The 22,539-nt window shown below is 43.7% G+C and overlaps 1 protein-coding gene across 1 annotated transcript in view; it reads left to right on the top strand.

Annotated features, from left to right (window-relative positions):
• The window catches only part of LOC124711628 (rabphilin-3A), a 1,025,602-nt gene that overhangs the window by 633,906 nt on the left and 369,157 nt on the right, over positions 1-22,539 (top strand). Inside the window, exon 4 of the mRNA XM_047241806.1 lies at positions 11,118-11,262. Coding sequence (XP_047097762.1) covers positions 11,189-11,262 — 74 coding nt within the window. The 5' untranslated portion in view covers positions 11,118-11,188. The remainder of the gene's footprint in view (positions 1-11,117; positions 11,263-22,539) is intronic.

Below are 22,539 nucleotides of genomic sequence, written 5' to 3'. Positions count from 1 at the left end.
TTCCATTGTTCCTATCCGTGTTTCCATTGTTCCCATCTGTGTTTTAATTGTTCCCATCTCAGTTTTAATTGTTCCCATCTCAGTTTTCATTGTTCCCATCTGTGTTACCATTGTTCCCATTTGTGATCCCAGATTTAATATTGCACCCATCAACTGCTCCAAGGTAGCCGGTTCGCAATTCTTTTCGCGCCTAACATTTCCCGCAAAACCAGTTTCCTCCGTCATAGCTGTAAAGCTATCTGTGTTCGATACAATTTCAGAATCTTCTATCGTTAATCTCGGATTCTGTGAATTTTCTGATTGAGAAAAATTTTGAAATGGTTCCGGACTATTTTCCCGACTTATTACATTGTTTTCCACTTCATTATCCATCATACTGTTTTCCTCTGTTGGCGAGTTCGCCATGTTAACAATTTCGTTATTCTCACTATTCATCATTTTTGCCTTTTTCATTGATCGCATAATCATTTACAAAATATACGAAAGATTCGTCACTGTACGAAAATCACACACAATGACCCCTTATCTCCAACAATACTATTCACACGCAATGTCTCCCTCAAACACGATCAATCGAACAATTGAAATAATTGCACAAGATTGTCAAACGCGTATACAAGGCAATAAAAATTAAATTTTGAAAAATACCATTAGAAGAATGCCAATTACCAAATCTACACACTCAATACAGACTACAATCACTAAACTCAAAATTACTACAACAATACTACAGTCTACAATTTTCACAATCAGAAAAATTCCAAGGGACGATCCGAAGCAGCGGTCGCCACGTGCATGGGGGCTTAAATAAATAAATTTGAAAATACTTTTAATTTTAATTTTTAGTAACTGTCTGTCCGATTACGTAAGTCTCGTAATCGGCTGGCCCTCACTAGTATATTTACGCTATCTGACTGCAACAAACAATGTAAGAAAATTTTCGTAAATACAGTTAATTAATTAAGTCCCCCAGCAACTATAAAACCTACAACACCAATAAGGACAAGAGTAACTGTTCTGTATGTGGGAGTGTGACTCAACGCCCACATCTGGCACGGTTCTTTTCCAACAAGACAAGAATTTTGATACCAATTATACTGACGTGACAAAGGAAATTTAGAAAAACTATAATTACGCAAAAAAATCACAATTACACTCTAATCCAAGAACACAAGCCAGATGCTTTGTTGACTGAACCTGTAGTGACACATTATTTCAGATACACAACTAATAAAGGAACATTATAAATTTTACCTTCATATATTGACGAAATGCACTCATTACAATAACATCTGCTATCTCTCCCATCAAATAACTGCATAAAACATGGAACACTCTTTACTACAACATCTTACTCCAACTTCACGACAACCACGAGCTCTTAACACACACTGTCCTCTACGAGCTCTCTGCTAGCACTGACTTCTACGATCTCGTAACACGCACTGTGGAGGCGGCTTAATAGTACTCTTTGGCGCACTCTCTGGCGCAGTGGCACAGTGTAGCCACCTTTCAACTTGTTTGGGAAAAATAATTGTGGTGGGAAACTTTTAAATGGTTTCACAGATCCTTTAGGATGACGGCTACACCAGACGTGAAATACCATTTCTTAACACCATTCTCGTGACGTAGTGGTGGGCAGTAGGGAGTGTGTTGGGACCATTGCCGTTAGTATGATATATTAATGACTGTGCAGATAATAATTATAGTAAGCTCAGATTTTTCGCAGATGATGTAGGTATCTATAATGAAATGCCATTTTAAGAAAGCTTCACAATCCAATCATAACGATAATATTTCAAAGTGGTGCAAAAATCTGCAATCCTTCTAAATGTCCAGAAACGCAAAATTGTGCACTTCAAAAAATGGAAAAACGAAGTATGCTATGACTGCAGTATCTTTGGGTCATTGCTGGTATCAGCCAATACATACAATTACCTGTGTGTAGCACTTCATATGGATATGAAACGGAAATTGAATGACCTCACAGACTCACTTGTTGGTAAAGCAGGTGGTAGACTTCGGTTTATTGGTAGGATTCTGGAGAAGTGCGATCAGTCTACGAAGGAGATTACTTACAAATCACTCGTGTGACCCATTCTAGAGTATTGCTCAAGTGTGTGGGACCCGTACCAAACAGGACTGATGCGGCATATTGAAGGTATACAGAGAAGGGCACCATGAAAGGTCACAGGTTTGTTTGAATCACGTGAGAGCGTCGCGGATATACTGAAATAACTGGCAAACTCTTGAAGATAGCGTCTTTAACGAAGTTTCAAGCTTTAAGTGACGAATCAGTGTGTGTACTACAACCGACTCTCGCAAGAACTGCGAAGACAATATTAGACTAAACGCAGCGCGCACAGAGGCTTTTTAGTGATCTTCGTTGCGCCCTCCGCACCTGAATGGAAAGAGAAGAAACCCTGATAACTAGTTCTCTGCTGTGCACCTCACAGCGGTATGTAGAGTATGTATGTGGGTGTAGATGCAAAGTAAAATTTTTCCCATACCTAAACGCGTGAGTGAACCTCCAGGCACAAATCAGAAGACTGTAAAGAAAGTCTTGCCCCAGCACCACGACGATCTTCTAGACGGGAAATTCACTATCGCCTACGGCTGTTCCTGGCATTCATTACGATTGCATCTGAAAGTGACGCAGAGAAGCGCTGCTCTGTTGCGAGCCCTTTCCCTTAACTGCACTGCTTCACCGCCCTTTTCCTTCCTTCGTAGGTAATTGGACGCGCTGTTGGTGGCACCCCTGCCACTGCGGGCTAATTAGACTCTTCAATTACGGCACCAGGTTGAACCAGGTCTCTTGCTGCATCAACAACTGCGTGCAGCTCAAAATCAGTAGCACACGCGCGAAAACATTGTCGTTTCTACAACTCACGTAAAAAATGTTTTCATTTAAATCTCCGAAGAATTTTGTATTCTTGATAGTGCATTAATGTCAATATTATATTTTCTATGTGGACAAAACCGCTTAGGAAAAACAGTGTCCCTATAGTACAAGCGCGCTAGCTCTTTTCACTAGACTGGTTGCAGCAGGTTCCCAGATACACTTTGCTGCTACGACCGAGTAATAATTTCTTCGTGTGCCCATCCTTGTAATGGATGGTTGCAAGGACTTCGACTGCTCAATATGAACTGAAAATTAAAACACCTTCAGCAGTCAATTTCACATTTAACTTACGTATGCAACCAGTTTTGGCGTTCCATTACACCATTCAAAAAAAGGACAACGACAACATATTCAAGTTATCAAATATACTAGTAAAAGGACGGTATAAAAGTTGGGAGATCAATAATAACCAATGGAATTTACCGTAAATATTTTCCAACAGATTAACAGTATGTGATTGGTGGAACATTCAAACATAAAAAGAGAACTCATAAAATTTTATGAGTATTGACTGGAAAATATATATATATATATATATATATATATATATATATATATATATATATATATATATATATATATATATCACTGGATATTATATTTCTCGGATATTATTGCTCTCTTAATTTTTCTACCGTCCTTTTACATACAGAGAGTACCTCTTAACTGAACCCATTGAAATATCTAAAAAACTACACATCAGATCAAAAAAATGTTATAATCCCAATTTGTTTGTCTCGGAGGGGGGCACCTAACGATTCCACACTCGACCCGCCTTCCCACCCCGTGCGTGGGTGGTGGAGGACAACTTCGAAATCTTCCATGGGAAGCCCCATTTTGTTTATTGCAGATTACGATTCTAGGGCAAAATATACTTACGTTCTGTCTGAAGCATTTGCTTCGTTTCACCACAGACAGCACTGTAATCGGAGCAATAGAAATATGTACACAATTGTAATTTTTGACGTGTCACTGAGTGGCCCTTGAATATGCAATGGCACGTGGAACCCCGCTTCCATGCTCCGAGGATAGTACAGGCCAGAATTTCATCACTTCTAATTGGAAACTCCATCCGCAATGTTGTATTCCTCTGACATATGGAACAGAAGACTACTTGACGTGTCACTTTTTCCAATTACACTAAGAGTTCAATACATTTAGTGACCCACTTTTCAAATGAACGTACACGGGACAGAAGTCCAGTATATCTGCGGGAATGCCAGCACAGGCGTTTCTGACGCGGTCGACCATGCCTTTACGGCCTGTTGGCACTTGCTGGTACACATTATCTTTTAAATGTCCCCCCAGAACGAAATCAGTTGCCGTTAAATCCGGATACCTAGCGGACCAAATAATAGGGCTATCTCTGCCGATCCATCGACCAATCTCAATACGGTCTAATACGTCCCGTCTTTCATTTGCGTAGTGCGCTGGGCAATCGTCATGCTGAAACCACATGCGTTGTCAGACGTCCAAGGCAACATCCCACAGTAGTAGCGGTAGTTCCTGATCCAAATACGTTTGTTATTCACGCCCATTCAACTTGACGTCGATAAAATACGAGGTTTCGAACTTTAACAGTGGCAACTATTTATTTACAGCTCGTACAAAATAGATACGTGTTTGAAAATTTTACTGATCTTCAAAGTAGTCGCCAGCATTGAGTATAACCCGTTGCCGGCGATGTGGAAGTCGTAGGATACTCTTTGCAGTGCCAGTTGTGTTGACAGTCTGAGCGGCGCGGTCTATTGCCCGACGAGTTTGTAACTGTTCTGAAGCGAATGCCGTGAAGTGTTTCCTTCAGTTTAGAAATCGAGTTGAACTCAAGAGGGCTTAAGTCAGGGGAGTGCAGTAGGTGGTACAGCACTCAGCAGCCCCATCAGTCAAACAAATCATTGACAGCTTGCACTGTACGTGCTTGAGCATTGTCCTGCAAAATGTTGGTCAGGTCCTGCAGAAAGTGTCATCACTTCTGGTCGCAGGTTGTGTTGCAAAAATGAAATAAATAGTTGCTACTATTATAGTTCCTACCCTCGTACGAACCAATGAGTTTGTTCACCACGATGTCATACCATACGCTAACCGACCAATGACATTGATGAACTTGCCGTAGCTGTTGTGGATTGCTTACAATCCAGTAACGCGTATTATCCCGGTAGTTCCTCGGCAAAGAATGTGGTAGTCGTTTGTATTTGTTGACGCGCCCATTCACAAAACACTACCCAGTTATGGAAATCGGCGCCATGACTTTCTTGATGCAGTGACACGTGGTATCGATGATACGAAGATGCAGTGTTGTGACAGTACTTCTAACAGAGATGCCGGAATCGCAGTGTAATTGTTGAGCGCTTATCCGTGGGTTGTGGTGCGCTGCTGCTAGTACAGATAGTTTATTGTCTTCCCCTGAAACACGTTTGCTTCGTTTTCTTTTGCCAGTTTGCACGCTGCGATCAGACATAAAGGCGTTCAGAACCTTGCAAAAGAACGTACGGGAAGGGGCTTTCTCTGGAAAACGCTCGGCATACAAGGCAACATCATCCTCAACATTTCTCTTACATTCTCCGTAAATCAGGACCATTTCAGTTTTTTGTTTTGTGGACGCAACGTTCAGCGTCCACTTGCCTGTCTGTTCTCGAAATGATAAGGAAGTGTGGAGGAAATAGGCCGGCCGGTGTGGCCGTGTGGTTAAAGGCGCTTAAGTCTGGAACCGCGTGACCGCTACGGTCGCAGGTTCGAATCCTGCCTCGGGCATGGATGTGTGTGATGTCCTTAGGTTAGTTAGGTTTAATTAGTTCTAAGTTCTAGGCGACTGATGACCTCAGAAGTTAAGTCGCATAGTGCTCAGAGCCATTTGAACCATTTTTTTGTGGAGGAAATAAACACTGCGCAAGTATTGTAATGTTTAGAGCCGCTGTCTGTTCTGCGTCTGCACGATACGTGAACTCCGATCGCAGTGTACACCCCGTTATGATACGTTGTTTGCTACACGACCACGGTGGCGCGTGGAGCGATGGCGCGTCCCCTGTGCGATATGTCAGAGGAGTACAACGTTGCGAATGGGGTTTCCAATTAAAAGTTATCATATACAGGCCTGTCCTATCCTCGCAGCATGGAAGCGGGGTCCCACGAGTCATTGGATATGCAAGGGCCATTGATCAGAATGTCGCAAATTTCGATTGAGTTCCTATTTCTATTCCTCCGTTTACGGCGCCATATATAGCGAAACAAAGAAAATGCTTCAGGCAAAACATATGTAGATTTTGCCGTAGATCGTAATCTGCAATAAAAAAATGGGGGTTCCCATTGAAGATTGGAAAGTTGGCCCTCTCCACCCAAGCGCGGGTCGGGGTGGCGGGTCGAGTGCCGTATCGTTGTATGTCCCCCTCGAGACAAACAATTTCCAGTTATAACTTTTTAGGTGGGATGTGCAGTTTTCGAAACATTTCAATGTCTTCAGTTAAAATGAGCGTACGGTAACTACCTCCGTCAGGACTATTACATTACACACTCCGCCATCAGAGAAGTGTTCGTGTGTTAGTGTATAAATGAATATAAATTACACGTTATGGTGCCAACTTAACCCAAATCTGCTAGAACTTGATAACATACACTGGGTCATCGGGCACGATCAACAATGTGTGTTACTGCGACTCATTATGTACCTAATGGACTGGAAAAAGAGACATGAGCCAAAAAATTACATTTCACAGTCTAATTTTGTTTAATTCTTAAATAAGTCATTAATAACTAAATGTACTGTTAATAATGATCAATCATTAGGAACTAACACACTCAACATAGATACACACTCACTACTCTAACACAAAACCATTATTATGCAAACATACACACACCTGAAAATTAAGTTACTAATAATACATATTACAAATTTAAAAAATCACATAAACAAGAAAGGACAACTTTCAGTTAATCCAGTGAATGTTGTATTGCAGTTTTTCTTTGAGGAATGTAGTTACCCTCTATCTGAGTCATTAGTTGATTCCACAAAAATGAAAATGTTATCCATAGCTCTTTCAACCTCTTCAGCATGAGGGCTAGCCTTTCTTTTTTCATCAACCTTTGGTCTACTAATGTACAGTTTCTTTAAACTTTTTTATGAGGAGGCAGTCGTTGTTGTGAACTTGCATTATCTTCAGGAAAACCCGTTTCACATACAAAACTCTGTTTTGAAACAAAAATACCCAAAAGAAGATCTTAATTTCCCTGAAGACGTGCTCTGTTCGGCAACTTTCTTCAGGTGAGAATCTATCATTTTATCATTTATGTAACTTTTCTGGCATGAAACATGTACTCTAACAGATGTTTTGCCTACCAAAACAGCTTCCTTCCTACCATATCTTTTTTTACTAGCATCACGTAACGTTCCTATTCCTGTTTCCTTGACCACTTCGCTGCATCCTCACTGAATAAATTTTCACAAATGAAACACTTACCACAAGGACACTGCGACCGAGTTGCACTGTATCGCAAGGAAAACACTCAGAAACGAAATCAACTTCACGCCGTTGCAGGGAGAGAAAAATGACACGACCGAGGCTTTGAACGTAAACAAACTGGGGTACTGAGAACTGTGAGCAGTTTGGCCGTTAAAACCCACCTCGCCTCACAAAGAAGGTCTTTTTAGACTTGCCAGGTAGGAGATTAACGTCAGCAACTGGATGAGGAAGGAGTGAGGTGCAGCCACAGGTAGTGTAGGCGCCCCGGTGGTCCCGGTCGCCTACAGTGGAATGGATGGCCGAGCGGTGACCTCTCCAGTTGTCAGGATGCTAGGAAATGGCTGTAGAAGCGTCAGAAACGCCAAAGAAACATTATTAATTCCTAACACCTTTATTCCTGGCCGGCCGAAGTGGCCGTGCGGTTAAAGGCGCTGCAGTCTGGAACTGCAAGACCGCTACGGTCGCAGGTTCGAATCCTGCCTCGGGCATGGATGTATGTGATGTCCTTAGGTTAGTTAGGTTTAACTAGTTCTAAGTTCTAGGGGACTAATGACCTCAGCAGTTGAGTCCCATAGTGCTCAGAGCCATTTGAACCATTTTTTTTTTATTCCTGCCGAGTACAATGTGGCTTGGTGATATCAACGACCTTCCCCGAGTCCTCGCTGACTCGTAGCGATGACGCCAGATCCGGGCCGTGCAGTCTTGCTAGCGCAGCGCCGCGTGCTGTGACGTAGCGGAGGAACGCCCTTACTTCGGCCGCGTGTGGCTGGCGGCGTCCGGCTCGGCGGCGGACAGCAAGCAGCTGCGCGTGAAGGCTCCGGGTTGGAGTCCCGACGCTGTCGGCACGAGAGGCGTTCTCGTAGTGCGGAGTGTACTCTATCCCACCCGTCTTCTTCCCTGCTCCTCCTGGTGACTCGTCCGCGGTGGACGGGCGGAACGGGTTGCAGTCCCCCAGCGTCGTTGGCTCACCCGGTTGTGACGGCGGATGCACAGGGCCTAAGCCCCGCACGATCTCGACGACGGCTCACTGATGGGGTCAGCATTGGCGGCGAGCGAGTCTGCCGCGATGTCTGCTAATCCTGGGTTGATGATTGACAGCGGCAGCAAAGAGGACCAGAGCTGGTACTGCCCCTCACGTCTGCTGCTGGATGGGCCGCCCTTACTGAAACATCTCCTTAATAAAGATTAACATGTCGATCACCGAGCTGAGCGCTACGCAGCGACCCAGTGCACATCTAACTGCAGGTCTAACTGCGAGTGCGAGTCCATGTTGCTATCAAAGCTGGCGTATTCAAAGGAAGCACGAGCGACGTCCTGACGTCATGCTCGATTGTAATGAACGCATTCGTTCCACTTATACTGCTGATTCATCTGTCGTACTCGACCCTTAGGTGTTCTTGCGACAGAGTTACGTGTTGTTGCGGCAGACTTACGCAAAGTTGTGAAATGCGGTACAGCTGATGCTATACCTCTGTCTTGCACTCTACGAAAGTCTCCGTCCAACACAAACCCGCGTGCTAAGCAATGCTCTCTCGCCTGTTGTGTGTAACCAGGCAATTGCCCTTGCGTGACGACAGATTCCGATATATGTGCAATCGTTCTTACCTCTTGGCTAACCTATTGCCTCTGGCTCTCGGCATAGGCAACGAAACTTTGACAATATTTTACGTTTCCAACTCTTTACTATTCCGCGACACTACAGTAGAGAGAAAGAGAGAGAGGGAGACACTGGGGGTGGCAGCTGACTTCAGTGAGACAAAAGACAAAAGAAGCGCGTCTTCTGTGGTTTACCAGGTAAACACATTGAAGGTCAAGGAACGGCAAATGAAATAATTCACTTGAATGGAAAGATGCCATTTATTTATTTATTTATTTTTGCTGTTTTGCAAAAAACTACTCATTTTCGCCGATATTTTAACACTGTTTAGCGTGAAAACCATACGACATACAAAAAATGTTACAGACATAAATTGTAGGTAATTTCCTTCTCTTTATTTTACTACTGGGCCACGTTCTCAAGTAATAAGCTGAAAACCAATAAGAAAATTACTTTTTGTAGTTTTTTGATGGTTACTCATGTTTGCGGCAAAACGTTTCGTTGGAAAGCTTCAGAATCGTGTTCAGCACCCCAAAAAAACGTGAAATAAATCACTAAAAACTATTACACAAAAATGTTCCGCTTCCAAGCTCTTTTTGTGCACCATGTGACTAGACTATGCCGACTCAACGGAAAGCCAGTGAAATCGGCTCTGCACTCAACGTGTTAAAAGCTTATCTGTCAGTGTTACCGAAGCATTCTACCCTGAAATAATTTCACATGATTTGCATTTCATTCAATGAATTCCACCCATTTAATGACAGTGAATTTAATTCAGTTGGTAGTAATCCATATACACTGAAGAGCCAAAGAAACTGGTACACTTGCCTAATATCATGCAGGACCCCCGCGAGCACGCAGGAGTGCCGCAGCACAACGTCGCATGGACTCGACTAATGTCTGAAGTAGTGCTGGAGGGAACTGACGCCATGAATCCTGCAGGGATGTCCATAAATCCGTAAGGCTACGAAGGGACAGAGACGTCATCTGAACAGCATGTTGCAAGGCATCCCAGGTATGCTCAATAATGTTCATTTCTGGGGAGTTTAGTGGCCATCGTAAGTGTACAAACCCAGGATAATGTTCCTGGAGCCACTCTGAAGCAATTCTGGAAGTGTGGGGTGTTGATTTGTCCTGCTGGAATTGCCCAGGTCTGTCGGAATGTACAGCGGACATAAATGGATGTAGGTGACCAGACAGGATGCTTACATACGTGTCACGCGTCAGAGTCGTATCTAGACGTATCATTGGTCCCATATAACTCCAACTGCACACGCCCCACGCCATTACAGAGCCTACTCCAGCTTGAACAGTCCCCAGCTGACATGCAGGGCCCATGACTTCACGAGGTTGCCTCCATACCCGTACACGTCCATCCACTCGATACAATCTGAAACGATACTCGTCCGACCAGGAAACATGTTTCCAGTCATCAACAGTCCAATGCCCGTGTTGACGGGAACTGGTGAGGTATAAAGCTTTGAGTCGTGCAGTCGTCAAGGGTACACGAGTGGGCCTTCGGCTCCGAAAGCGTATATCGATGGTGTTTTGTTGAATGGTGCGCACGCTGTCACTCGTTGATGGCCCACCATTGAAAACTGCAGAAATTTGCGAACGGCTTGCACTTCTGTCACGTTGAACGATTCTCTTCAGCCGTCGTTGGTCCCGTTCTTGCTGGAGCTTTTCCCGGCGGCAGCGATGTCGGAAATTTGATGTTTTACCGGATTCCTGATATTACACTCGTGAAACGGTCGTACGGGAAAATCCCCACTTCATCGCTACCTCGTAGATGTTGTGTCCCATCGCTTGTGCGCCGAGTATAACACCACTTTCAAACTCACTTAAATGTTGATAAGCTGCCATTCTAGCAGCAGGGACCGATCTAACAATTGCGCCAGACACTTGTCGTCTTATACAGGCGTTGCCGACCACAGCGTCGTATTCTGCCTGTTTGCATATCTCTGTATTTTAATACGAGTGCCAACACCAGTTTGCTTGGCTCTTCAGTGTAGGAATGTCATTTTATGTGGTGCTACGAACCACCTCGACTGTGTGTCTTATCGTCAATTTCCGTACCACACGGAAGCCTATTCCCTTAGAGTTTCTTCTGTCCTGTCCAACCCACACACTGATTGACATACTCTGTCTTTTGCTATTGCAGGTAGCGCCTAAGCTGGGAGCTGAAGCCCCGACCACAGCGCCACCTGGAGGACGACCGCAGCGGCTACCGCCATGGTGGACTTCGGCAACACGCAGAAGGACCGCTGGGTGTGTCCCAACGACCGCCAGCTCGCGCTCCGAGCCAAGTACGTCACTCACAAACACGTAATAGCTACCACTCTGCGCTAATTTTCAATCACTTATATAATTATATGTCCTCAGCAGAACATAAACTATTAATGAAAAGCTGCCCTTGTTGTTTAATTAGAGAATCATTATGTCTGCACAGTTGGTTTCGCCATTGTATTAGGCCATTATTAAGTATACGTGAAACTGCCAAATGTTAATACATAATATGAATGGTATACAGATGCCTGTAATAGGGCGTGAGAGTCAGTGCTTACCTATTACAGTCGAATCTAGAAGGAATATACAACTAGACAAGCAACGTCAAATGATAAAAACAGTAGAAGTCAAGCGGATTCAATCCCGTCTCCGGCCATCCTGATTTAGGTTTTCCGTGACTTCCCTAAATCGCTTCAGGCAAATGCCGGGATGGTTCCTTTGAAAGCGCACGGCCGATTTCCTTCCCCATCCTTCCCTCACCCGAGCTTGCGCTCCGTCTCTAATGACCTCGTTGTCGACGGGACGTTAAACACTAAGCTCCTCCTCCTCCTCCTCAAGCGGATTAAAAAAGGTTTTGTGGCCAATGACGCCATAAGAAAATTGGCGTGTCGTAATTATAAAATATCCACAAACCAATATCTGAAAACTGTTAACATGATTTCTTAATGAGAGTTATCTGACGTGTTTCAAAATTGCAATGCATATTTTTCAGATTAAATGCTGTTCGTACACGATAAAACAATAACAGTCAGATATATTTAAAATGTATCGCGCCCAATGGCTTCAAGATAAAATTTGGCGTGATGTAATTTTAAAAATGTACAATCTGAAAAACTGTTTACATGCTTTATTATAAAAGAGTGGTAATCCGATTTGTCTCAGTATTACAGTTGCAAGTCTTTCAAATAAAATGCTGAAAGTAATTATTTGGACTTAACACACCTGCGATGAACGAAGCACCCAAGTCAAGTATAAAGGTACGATCTGTAACGAGTGAAGTTTGAACCACCGGGAACTGTAGAGTACTCTTGCATTGCTTGAACGCATCGCGATTGCTTACAAGAGTACGTTACTCTTTTATTATTTTAATGCTTTAACAGTATTTAATTTATCAGATTGTGCTTTATTATAACTATAAGAAACCCAGTTTTCTCGTGACGTTATCGGGGTGAAACTTTTTTAAGTTTACTTCACTTTTACTGTTTCATCATTTACGACTTGCATTTCATCTCAAAAACATGCATTATAATTTCGAAAAGCGTCAGATAAGGCTCTTTAACCTCTACCATGTTAACAGTTTTAAGATATCGGATTTAATGTATCAAACTGTGCTGTTGTTATAGTTCCACGATTTCATCGGGCGCGAAACTTATCCTTAAATCCGCTTGAGTTTTACTGGTTTTTCGCGTAGTATTGACATTTTATTTGACAAAAAGCATTGTAATTTTGAAGCACATCAGATGACTCTGTTTAAGCTAAACAATGTTAACAGTTTTAATGTATCGCATTGTGCAGTTTTTATAATTACGTCACGCTCATTTTTCTCGTCATTAGGCGCTAAACTTTTTTTAAACAAATTCACTTCTGCTGTTTTTATTATTTGACTTTGCTTCCTTACTGCATAATGTAAGTTCTACGTTCAGTCTATACTTATGATGTATACATGTAAGCAGTGGTGGCTCGTGAGTACACATTCTGTGTGTTCACAAGTTTTCAGATTCAGATAAATTTGAGAGTGTGAAATTAATAACATCTGCTGTAGAACAGTTGTGCCTATAAACAGATTTATACATCACGTCATGTAATTGACTTACGGGCCAAATACATACAGAACTGATAAACAACGTGCACGGTTCACGATGTGCACAGCTAGTCCTTACCAAACAACCAGACGTTTACGTTGGTGTCACCAGGTGGTAGCACACTGCGGCAGACTTTTATCCCCGTTCGCTCGGCATAAATCCTGCTAGATGATAGCCGACTATTCAAGTATGCTAATTCATTCACTATATACTGTAGTAAAATTAGATCACACGTCAGTCAGTGTTAAAGTTGTACTGACAGTAAACCTATTTTGTGCGTTTCTGAATGAGTTGAGTTATGAATTTTATCATACAGTAATCCATTTGAGGCGATGAGAATCATAAGGGCCTACAGCACAGCATTGTCGATTGTGAGATTGTAGCATTTATTCATGCTTCTGAAATCTGTTTATCTTAGAGTGAGTCAGTGTGCTCCCTGCCGCCGTTGGATAAGCAGCTGAGCAGCAAGTCGTATACTCCTAGCTCCTACACCGAGCGAGGTGGCGCAGTGGTTAGACACTGGACTCGCATTCGGGAGGACGACGGTTCAATCCCGCGTCCGGCCATCCTGATTTAGGTTTTCCGTGATTTCCCTAAATCACTCCAGGTAAATGCCGGGATGGTTCCTCTGAAAGGGCACGGCCGACTTCCTTCCCCATCTTTCCCTAATCCGATGAGACCGATGACCTCGCTGTCTGGTCTACTTCCCCAAAACAACCAACCAACCAACCAACTCCTAGCTCACTCGTTTGTTACATAGTTTAATTCTTAATTTCTTTGCGTGTTTTTGGTAATTGCATTGTTTAATTCATAAATTTCGGGCGTATTATAGTATTTGAGTGTTGTGGCATCGCGTTTTAGCACCTGAATAGTGTAAATTTGCTTAGTCTCCTTCCGCCGCCGAGCAGTGTCAGCAGTGCGCAAGTAGCAGCATTACTGCATTTACTAGGCAATCTTGTATTTTAATAACCGTTTAAATTTTGTCGATTTGTTTGCGCTCTCTGTAGATTAGTTCAGATGTTCCTTGCAAAACAGTTTTTAGCATGGATAGGGACTGCAACTGCTGTGTTCGGATGCAGGCTGAGTTGGCATCCCTTCGCTCCCAGCTTCAGGCAGTGTTGGCTTCGGTCACACAGCTTGAGGCTGTTGCCAATGGGCATCACTGTGGGGGTCCGGATGGGGGTTTGTCGGGGACGACCAGCTCGTCCCACGCATCCCCTGATCGGACTACGACTGTGGTTGCCCGGGATACTGCCCGCATTGAGGCTGATCCCTCACCTGTGGTAGAGTGGGAGGTCGTTTCAAGGTGTGGCAGGGGGCGAAAGACATTCCGGAGGGCTGAGCGGAAAGCCTCTCCAGTTTGTCTGACGAACCGGTTTCAGGCTCTGTCTCAGGCTGATACTGATCTTCGGCCTGACATGGCTGCTTGTCCTGTTCCAGAGGTTGCCCCTCAGTCTGCAAGATCCGGGCAGTTGCAGAGGGTGAGCTTACTGGTAGTTGGGAGCTCCAACGTCAGGCGCGTAATGGGGCCCCTTAGGAAAATGGCAGCAAGAGAGGGGAAGAAAACCAATGTGCACTCCGTGTGCATACCGGGGGGAGTCATTCCAGATGTGGAAAGGCTCCTTCCGGATGCCATGAAGGGTACAGGGTGCACCCATCTGCAGATGGTCGCTCATGTCGGCACCAATGATGTGTGTCGCTATGGATCGGAGGAAATCCTCTCTGGCTTCCGACGGCTATCTGATTTGGTGAAGACTGCCAGTCTCGCTAGCGGGATGAAAGCAGAGCTCACCATCTGCAGCATCGTCGACAGGACTGACTGCGGACCTTTGGTACAGAGCCGAGTGGAGGGTCTGAATCAGAGGCTGAGACGGTTCTCCGACCGTGTGGGCTGCAGATTCCTCGACTTGCGCCATAGGGTGGTGGGGTTTCGGGTTCCGCTGGATAGGTCAGGAGTCCACTACACGCAACAAGCGGCTACACGGGTAGCAGGGGTTGTGTGGCGTGGGCTGGGCGGTTTTTTAGGTTAGGTGGCCTTGGGCAAGTACAGAAAGGGCAACAGCCTCAACGGGTGCGGGGCAAAGTCAGGACATGCGGGGACCAAGCAGCAATCGGTATTGTAATTGTCAACTGTCGAAGCTGCGTTGGTAAAGTACCGGAACTTCAAGCGCTGATAGAAAGCACCGAAGCTGAAATCGTTATAGGTACAGAAAGCTGGCTTAAGCCAGAGATAAATTCTGCCGAAATTTTTACAAAGGTACAGACGGTGTTTAGAAAGGATAGATTGCATGCAACCGGTGGTGGAGTGTTCGTCGCTGTTAGTAGTAGTTTATCCTGTAGTGAAGTAGAAGTGGATAGTTCCTGTGAATTATTATGGGTGGAGGTTACACTAAACAACCGAACTAGGTTAATAATTGGCTCCTTTTACCGACCTCCCGACTCAGCAGCATTAGTGGCAGAACAACTGAGAGAAAATTTGGAGTACATTTCACATAAATTTTCTCAGCATGTTATAGTCTTAGGTGGAGATTTCAATTTACCAGATATAGACTGGGACACTCTGATGTTTAGGACGGGTGGTAGGGACAGAGCATCGAGTGACATTATACTGAGTGCACTATCCGAAAATTACCTCGAGCAATTAAACAGAGAACCGACTCGTGGAGATAACATCTTGGACCTACTGATAACAAACAGACCCGAACTTTTCGACTCTGTATGTACAGAACAGGGAATCAGTGATCATAAGGCCGTTGCAGCATCCCTGAATATGGAAGTTAATAGGAATATAAAAAAAGGGAGGAAGGTTTATCTGTTTAGCAAGAGTAATAGAAGGCAGATTTCAGACTACCTAACAGATCAAAACGAAAATTTCTGTTCCGACACTGACAATGTTGAGTGTTTATGGAAAAAGTTCAAGGCAATCGTAAAATGCGTTTTAGACAGGTACGTGCCGAGTAAAACTGTGAGGGACGGGAAAAACCCACCGTGGTACAACAACAAAGTTAGGAAACTACTGCGAAAGCAAAGAGAGCTTCACTCCAAGTTTAAACGCAGCCAAAACCTCTCAGACAAACAGAAGCTAAACGATGTCAAAGTTAGCGTAAGGAGGGCTATGCGTGAAGCGTTCATTGAATTCGAAAGTAAAATTCTATGTACCGACTTGACAGAAAATCCTAGGAAGTTCTGGTCTTACGTTAAATCAGTAAGTGGCTCGAAACAGCATATCCAGACACTACGGGATGATGATGGCATTGAAACAGAGGATGACACGCGTAAAGCTGAAATACTAAACACCTTTTTCCAAAGCTGTTTCACAGAGGAAGACCGCACTGCAGATCCTTCTCTAAATCCTCGCACAAACGAAAAAATGGCTGACATCGAAATAAGTGTCCAAGGAATAGAAAAGCAACTGGAATCACTCAATAGAGGAAAGTCCACTGGACCTGACGGGATACCAATTCGATTCTACACAGAGTACGCGAAAGAACTTGCCCCCCTTCTAACAGCCGCGTACCGCAAGTCTCTAGAGGAACGGAGGGTTCCAAATGATTGGAAAAGAGCACAGATAGTCCCAGTCTTCAAGAAGGGTCGCCGAGCAGATGCGCAAAACTATAGACCTATATCTCTTACGTCGATCTGTTGTAGAATTTTAGAACATGTTTTTTGCTCGCGTATCATGTCATTTCTGGAAACCTAGAATCTACTATGTAGGAATCAACATGGATTCCGGAAACAGCGATCGTGTGAGACCCAACTCACCTTATTTGTTCATGAGACCCAGAAAATATTAGATACAGGCTCCCAGGTAGATGCTATTTTTCTTGACTTCCGGAAGGCGTTCGATACAGTTCCGCACTGTCGACTGATAAACAAAGGAAGAGCCTACGGAATATCAGACCAGCTGTGTGGCTGGATTGAAGAGTTTTTAGCAAACAGAACACAGCATGTTGTTATCAATGGAGAGACGTCTACAGACGTTAAAGTAACCTCTGGCGTGCCACAGGGGAGTGTTATGGGACCATTGCTTTTCACAATATATATAAATGACTTAGTAGATAGTGTCGGAAGTTCCATGCGGCTTTTCGCGGATGATGCTGTAGTATACGGAGAAGTTGCAGCATTAGAAAATTGTAGCGAAATGCAGGAAGATCTGCAGCGGATAGGCACTTGGTGCAGGGAGTGACAACTGACCCTTAACATAGACAAATGTAATGTATTGCGAATACATAGAAAGAAGGATCCTTTATTGTATGATTATATGATAGCGGAACAAACACTGGTAGCAGTTACGTCTGTAAAATATCTGGGAGTATGCGTGCGGAACGATTTGAAGTGGAATGATCATATAAAATTAATTGTTGGTAAGGCGGGTACCAGGTTGAGATTCATTGGGAGAGTGCTTAGAAAATGTAGTCCATCAACAAAGGAGGTGGCTTACAAAACACTCGTTCGACCTATACTTGAGTATTGCTCATCAGTGTGGGATCCGTACCAGGTCGGGTTGACGGAGGAGATAGAGAAGATCCAAAGAAGAGCGGTGCGTTTCGTCACCGGGTTATTTGGTAACCGTGATAGCGTTACGGAGATGTTTAATAAACTCAAGTGGCAGACTCTGCAAGAGAGGCGCTCTGCATCGCGGTGTAGCTTGCTCGCCAGGTTTCGAGAGGGTGCGTTTCTGGATGAGGTATCGAATATATTGCTTCCCCCTACTTATACCTCCCGAGGAGATCACGAATGTAAAATTAGAGAGATTAGAGCGCGCACGGAGGCTTTCAGACAGTCGTTCTTCCCGCGAACCATACGCGACTGGAACAGGAAAGGGAGGTAATGACAGTGGCACGTAAAGTGCCCTCCGCCACACACCGTTGGGTGGCTTGCGGAGTATCAATGTAGATGTAGATGTAGATGTAGATGTTTATTAATGCTGTAGGTCCATCAAGAATAACTCCGAAAGTATGATAGTAGCTGAAAAATTTTTGGGACGAAAGTTGCATGGGGCTACGGGGACCTTAATATGACGTTGGTTTTTTGTTGCTAGGTGGGGTCGCTTCAGAGATATCAAGGTCAACTTTTTTTTTAATGGGGTGCTATAGTTTGGTACTTATTTTCTGATAGCGGCTGTCGAGACAAATCCAATGATGTGTAACAGCAAGGTCTCTGAAGGTCAACGAAGGTCACAAAAGGCATAACGTGTGGGATGAGTACGTTGATGATATCTTTCTGGGTATAAGTCACTATCTCTCACTGAATTTCGTTGGAATTCTCCGTTAATGAAAAGCATATCGACTCTTTCTTCGAAGGAATACATTATTCACATTCGTTTGATTCGACGATACTAGTCTTACCGTTCCTATTAGTGTTGTATTGCGAAACCATCGAATGGTGTTTGCATGTCAGTGGCACGTTATATGGATACGCCGTATTCGGCGAATATTTACTATTTGCTCGATCTACGAGAGAGAATTGTCAGAGCATGTGCTTCGATAAGTGCCGATGAGATAAGGAATACCACTCAGTACATGATAAGAAGATTGCAGCACTGCATTAATACCAATGGCCATCACTTCGAACACCTTCTGTAAATGGACGTTCATGCCACCTTTGTGACCTTCGTTGACCTTCTGTTACACATCATTGGATTCGTCTCGATGGCCGCTATCAGAAAATAAGTACCAAACTATAAAATCCCGTTTAAAAAAAAAACAAAGTTGACCTTCATATTTCTGACGCGACCCCACCTCGCAACGAAAAACCAACGTCATATTAAGGTCCCCGTTGTCCCATGTAACATTTCTCCCACAAACTTTTCAGCACTTTCGTAGTTATGCTAGGTGGCAATAGTTAGTGACTCACGCTGTATATGAAAATTCACGAAAATCTGTCTCACTGGTTTCTCTGATATTCAGTTAAATGTCGGTAGACAGCGGTGTGATTTAGGTCCTTATGGGCCTCAACGTCTGATTTGTATTCTAGTTTCTAGTCAGGTGACCATGTTGTTAGACATTACTACTTGAGTTTTAATCATTTCCACAAGCGGCACTTGTGTTTTGAGTTGGTTGTCTATTGTGCTGTGTTAACATGAACTACGTTGAATCTATTTTAAATGCTATCAGAAAAGTATAGCTGTGAGGACGGGCAGTGAGTCGTGCTTGGGTAGCTCAGTCGGTAGAGCCCTTGCCCGCGAAAGGCAAAGATCCCGAGTTCGAGTCTCGGTCCAGCATACAGCTTTAATTTGCTAGAAAATTTCATATCAGCACACACTCCGCTGCAGAGTCAAAATCTCATTTTGGGAATAGAAAAATAAATTACCAGGAAAAATGCGAAATGGAGAGTTGCGACACCCTACACATTATTTCATTATTGCCCGAAACTGTACATAATTATATAGAAAACAACAAAATTATACACAAACAGTTCTTTCTTTTGTCGGAGAAGTTATGCTTTTTCTTCTCCTTCTTCTTCTTCTTCTTCTTCTTATTATTATTATTATTGGTGTGCACGCGAGGCTGATGCCAAGATTCACGGAGTCAAGAGGGGCAGTAGCATGGTAGATTTAAGTGCCGTATCTTTTTGATTACAGCATTTATGTTACTTTTAACAGTATTGAAGTATAACCAATAAATCAAGTTGTCAAAAGTTAGTGTTCACGTGCCCTTGTACAGCAGTAGCCACTGCATGTAAGCATTGTCTCCCATCTCCTGTTACCCATCATATTATGATTAACGTTTGATAATTTCAGATACACTTCAATATATGAAGATGCTACCTGTTCTTTCTGTCCGAAAGATCAGATACCATTGGGGATCTTGCAGCTCTCGAAGAATGAGCCGGCCGGTGTGGCCGTGCGGTTAAAGGCGCTTCAGTCTGGAACCGCGTGACCGCTACGGTCGCAGGTTCGAATCCTGCCTCGGACATGGATGTGTGTGATGTCCTTAGGTTAGTTAGGTTTAAGTAGTCTAAGTTCTAGGGGACTGATGACCACAGCAGTTAAGTCCCGTAGTGCTCAGAGCCATTTGAACCATTTTTGAAGAATGAAAATACAATGAAATCCAGACCATTATCTGCCTTCAGTCGTTGGTAAATATCAACGGGAACAGATGAAAACGTGTGTCCCAACTGGGTCTCTAACCCAGGATCTCCTGCTTACATGGCAGACGCTCTATCCAACTGATCCATCGAGAACACAGAGGATAGGGCGACTGCAGGGACTTTTCTCTGGCACGTTCCCCGTGAGATCCACATTTCTAACTTGCTGTCCACACACTAAATTTGTCGTACCCCTGCCCTCTATACTCGGTACTCGCGGCAGTCAATCTACAGATTCCCGTAAGAGTTTGAGCAATATGAGTGCATCCGCACTGAAGAAGATCGTTGCCCGGTAGCCTTATCTATATGAAGATGGTATCTGTTCTTTCGGATGCACTCGCACTGCTCAAACGCTTACGGGAATCGGTAGATTGACTTCTGCGAATAATGAGTATAGTTTGCAGGGGCACTACAAATGTAGTGTGTGGGCAGTAAGTTGAAAATGTGGGTCTCATGGGGAGCGTGCCAGAGATAAGTCCCTGCAGTCATACTATCCCCTGTGTTCTCGATGGCTCAGTCGGATAGAGCAGGAGATTTCAGTCAGGGCACACATTTTCTACTGTCTCCCTTGATATTTATCAACGCCTGTAAGCAGCTAATGGTCTAGATTTCACTGTAATTTCACACTTGTAAATGGTCTAGTGTAAGGACCGAAAGTGGTTGTGTGGGTTTAATCAATTTTTAATTGAGCAACTCGAGTGGACTTTTCATTAATTGAACAACAGTTGCAAAATCAGCATCATGAAAATGTGGAGAAACTAATAAGACCCGAGGTGTTATTATAACACGAACGCACATAATAATTCCAGACAAAATATCAGTGAGCGTCTTAAAAGAGCAAACTGGAGGTTTGGAGCGCTGGCGTAAGTCATGGCAGCGTAGTTGTGTGTGTGTGTGTTGGTCGGTTGTACGTAATCAGCGCAACGGTCGACGTGGCGCAAAGCAGGTTACGCATTTAGTGTGTTCGTGACCTCACTGTGAATGAAGTTGCCCGATTCGTTGGTGCGTTATCAGAGAGAAGGGTATCATGAGGTGTGCCCCAGGGATATGTGACTGGATCGCTCTCGCTCTCTATAAACATAAACGATTTGGCGAACAGTGCAGACAGTTGTCTGCTGATGAGGCTGTGGTGAATGGGAAAGTGTCACCGTTCAGTGACTCTAGAAGGATACATAATAACAGACACAATTCATATTTGGTGTGAAGAATGGCAGATTTCCGTACATGTAGAAAAATGTAATTTAATACGGATGAACAGGTAAAACAATCATTTAATGATCGAATACAGTATTGGCGGTGCCTTCTTGACACAGTCACGAAAATTAAACATCTACGCGGATCGTTGCAAGTTGACATTCAGTGAAATGGAACGGACATGTAACTTGGGTAACCGAGAAGCCGAATTGTCAAGTTAGGTTTATTGGGAGAACTTTAGGAAACAGTAGCTCATTAGTAAAGGAGATCGCCTATACAACTCTTGTACGAACCATTTGAAAGGCTACAAGCTATCTGGCTAGTCTCCTTCCATTAAAAAGCTAATACTGTGTTCTCCTAGTCATGACTGTAGATATGCAGGACACGTGATCTTCACCACTTCATTTAACTCTGACTGTCGTACTTGATTCTGGGTATTGAGTTTGATAACAGTGCAGACATCATCTGTCTGAACTTACGTCGCTTCACACAAGGGACGTGTAAACCTAGCAGTTCATTTTCCCAGGAGGCGTGGAACGCTCGAGGCGCACAGCACTGGGAGTAAACAGTCGACATTCTCGTTGCAGTTGAGCAATCGAGACGAGTGCGTCTACTGCAGCGCCCCTGGCGCTTTATTCGTGCACTGCGTCTCCTCTGTCTCGAGTGGTCGTTTCCGTTAAAACGTCGGCGTGAGAAATGCGTGTGTTGTGCGAGCTGTCTGCTGTGCGTTTGGTAAAGTGAGGTTATGAGGGACTATACTTTTTACGAAAAAATCGAAATATAGTAACAAAATGTAGGAAAAAATTGCGATAACAGTTTATTAATGACCAAAGCAAAACTCGTAGTGGATGTTCTTGTCAAAGGTCATGTGGTAAATTCTTTACGTGCCTGGGAACTGAAAAAATAAGAAAAATATCGTCAAAACATTTTAAAAGTATATACATTTATCCTCTTTTTTATCCCTTTATTGAATTTCGGTTCCCCCCGAAGGGGGCGAGCTGGCAGCAGCTTAGCAAGCTGCTAATCAGCATACAGAATTTTTAAAACAAAAGAAGAAGATAAGAAACAATTAAAGAAGGCGATAAGACGGTGACTGAAATTGTAAAACGGTGGAAAATTGTGGAAAGTTAAAACATAAAACAAAGGGTTGGCGATGCTAATAAAATTCACAGGAAGCAGACAGGTAAAATAGTAGACAGACAATTAAAAAAC

This window comes from Schistocerca piceifrons, chromosome 8 (assembly GCF_021461385.2).
Source record: "Schistocerca piceifrons isolate TAMUIC-IGC-003096 chromosome 8, iqSchPice1.1, whole genome shotgun sequence".
NCBI classification, from domain to species: Eukaryota; Metazoa; Arthropoda; class Insecta; order Orthoptera; family Acrididae; genus Schistocerca; species Schistocerca piceifrons.
Note: the sequence above shows the minus strand (reverse complement) of the source record. Positions and strands in the feature narration are given on the sequence as shown.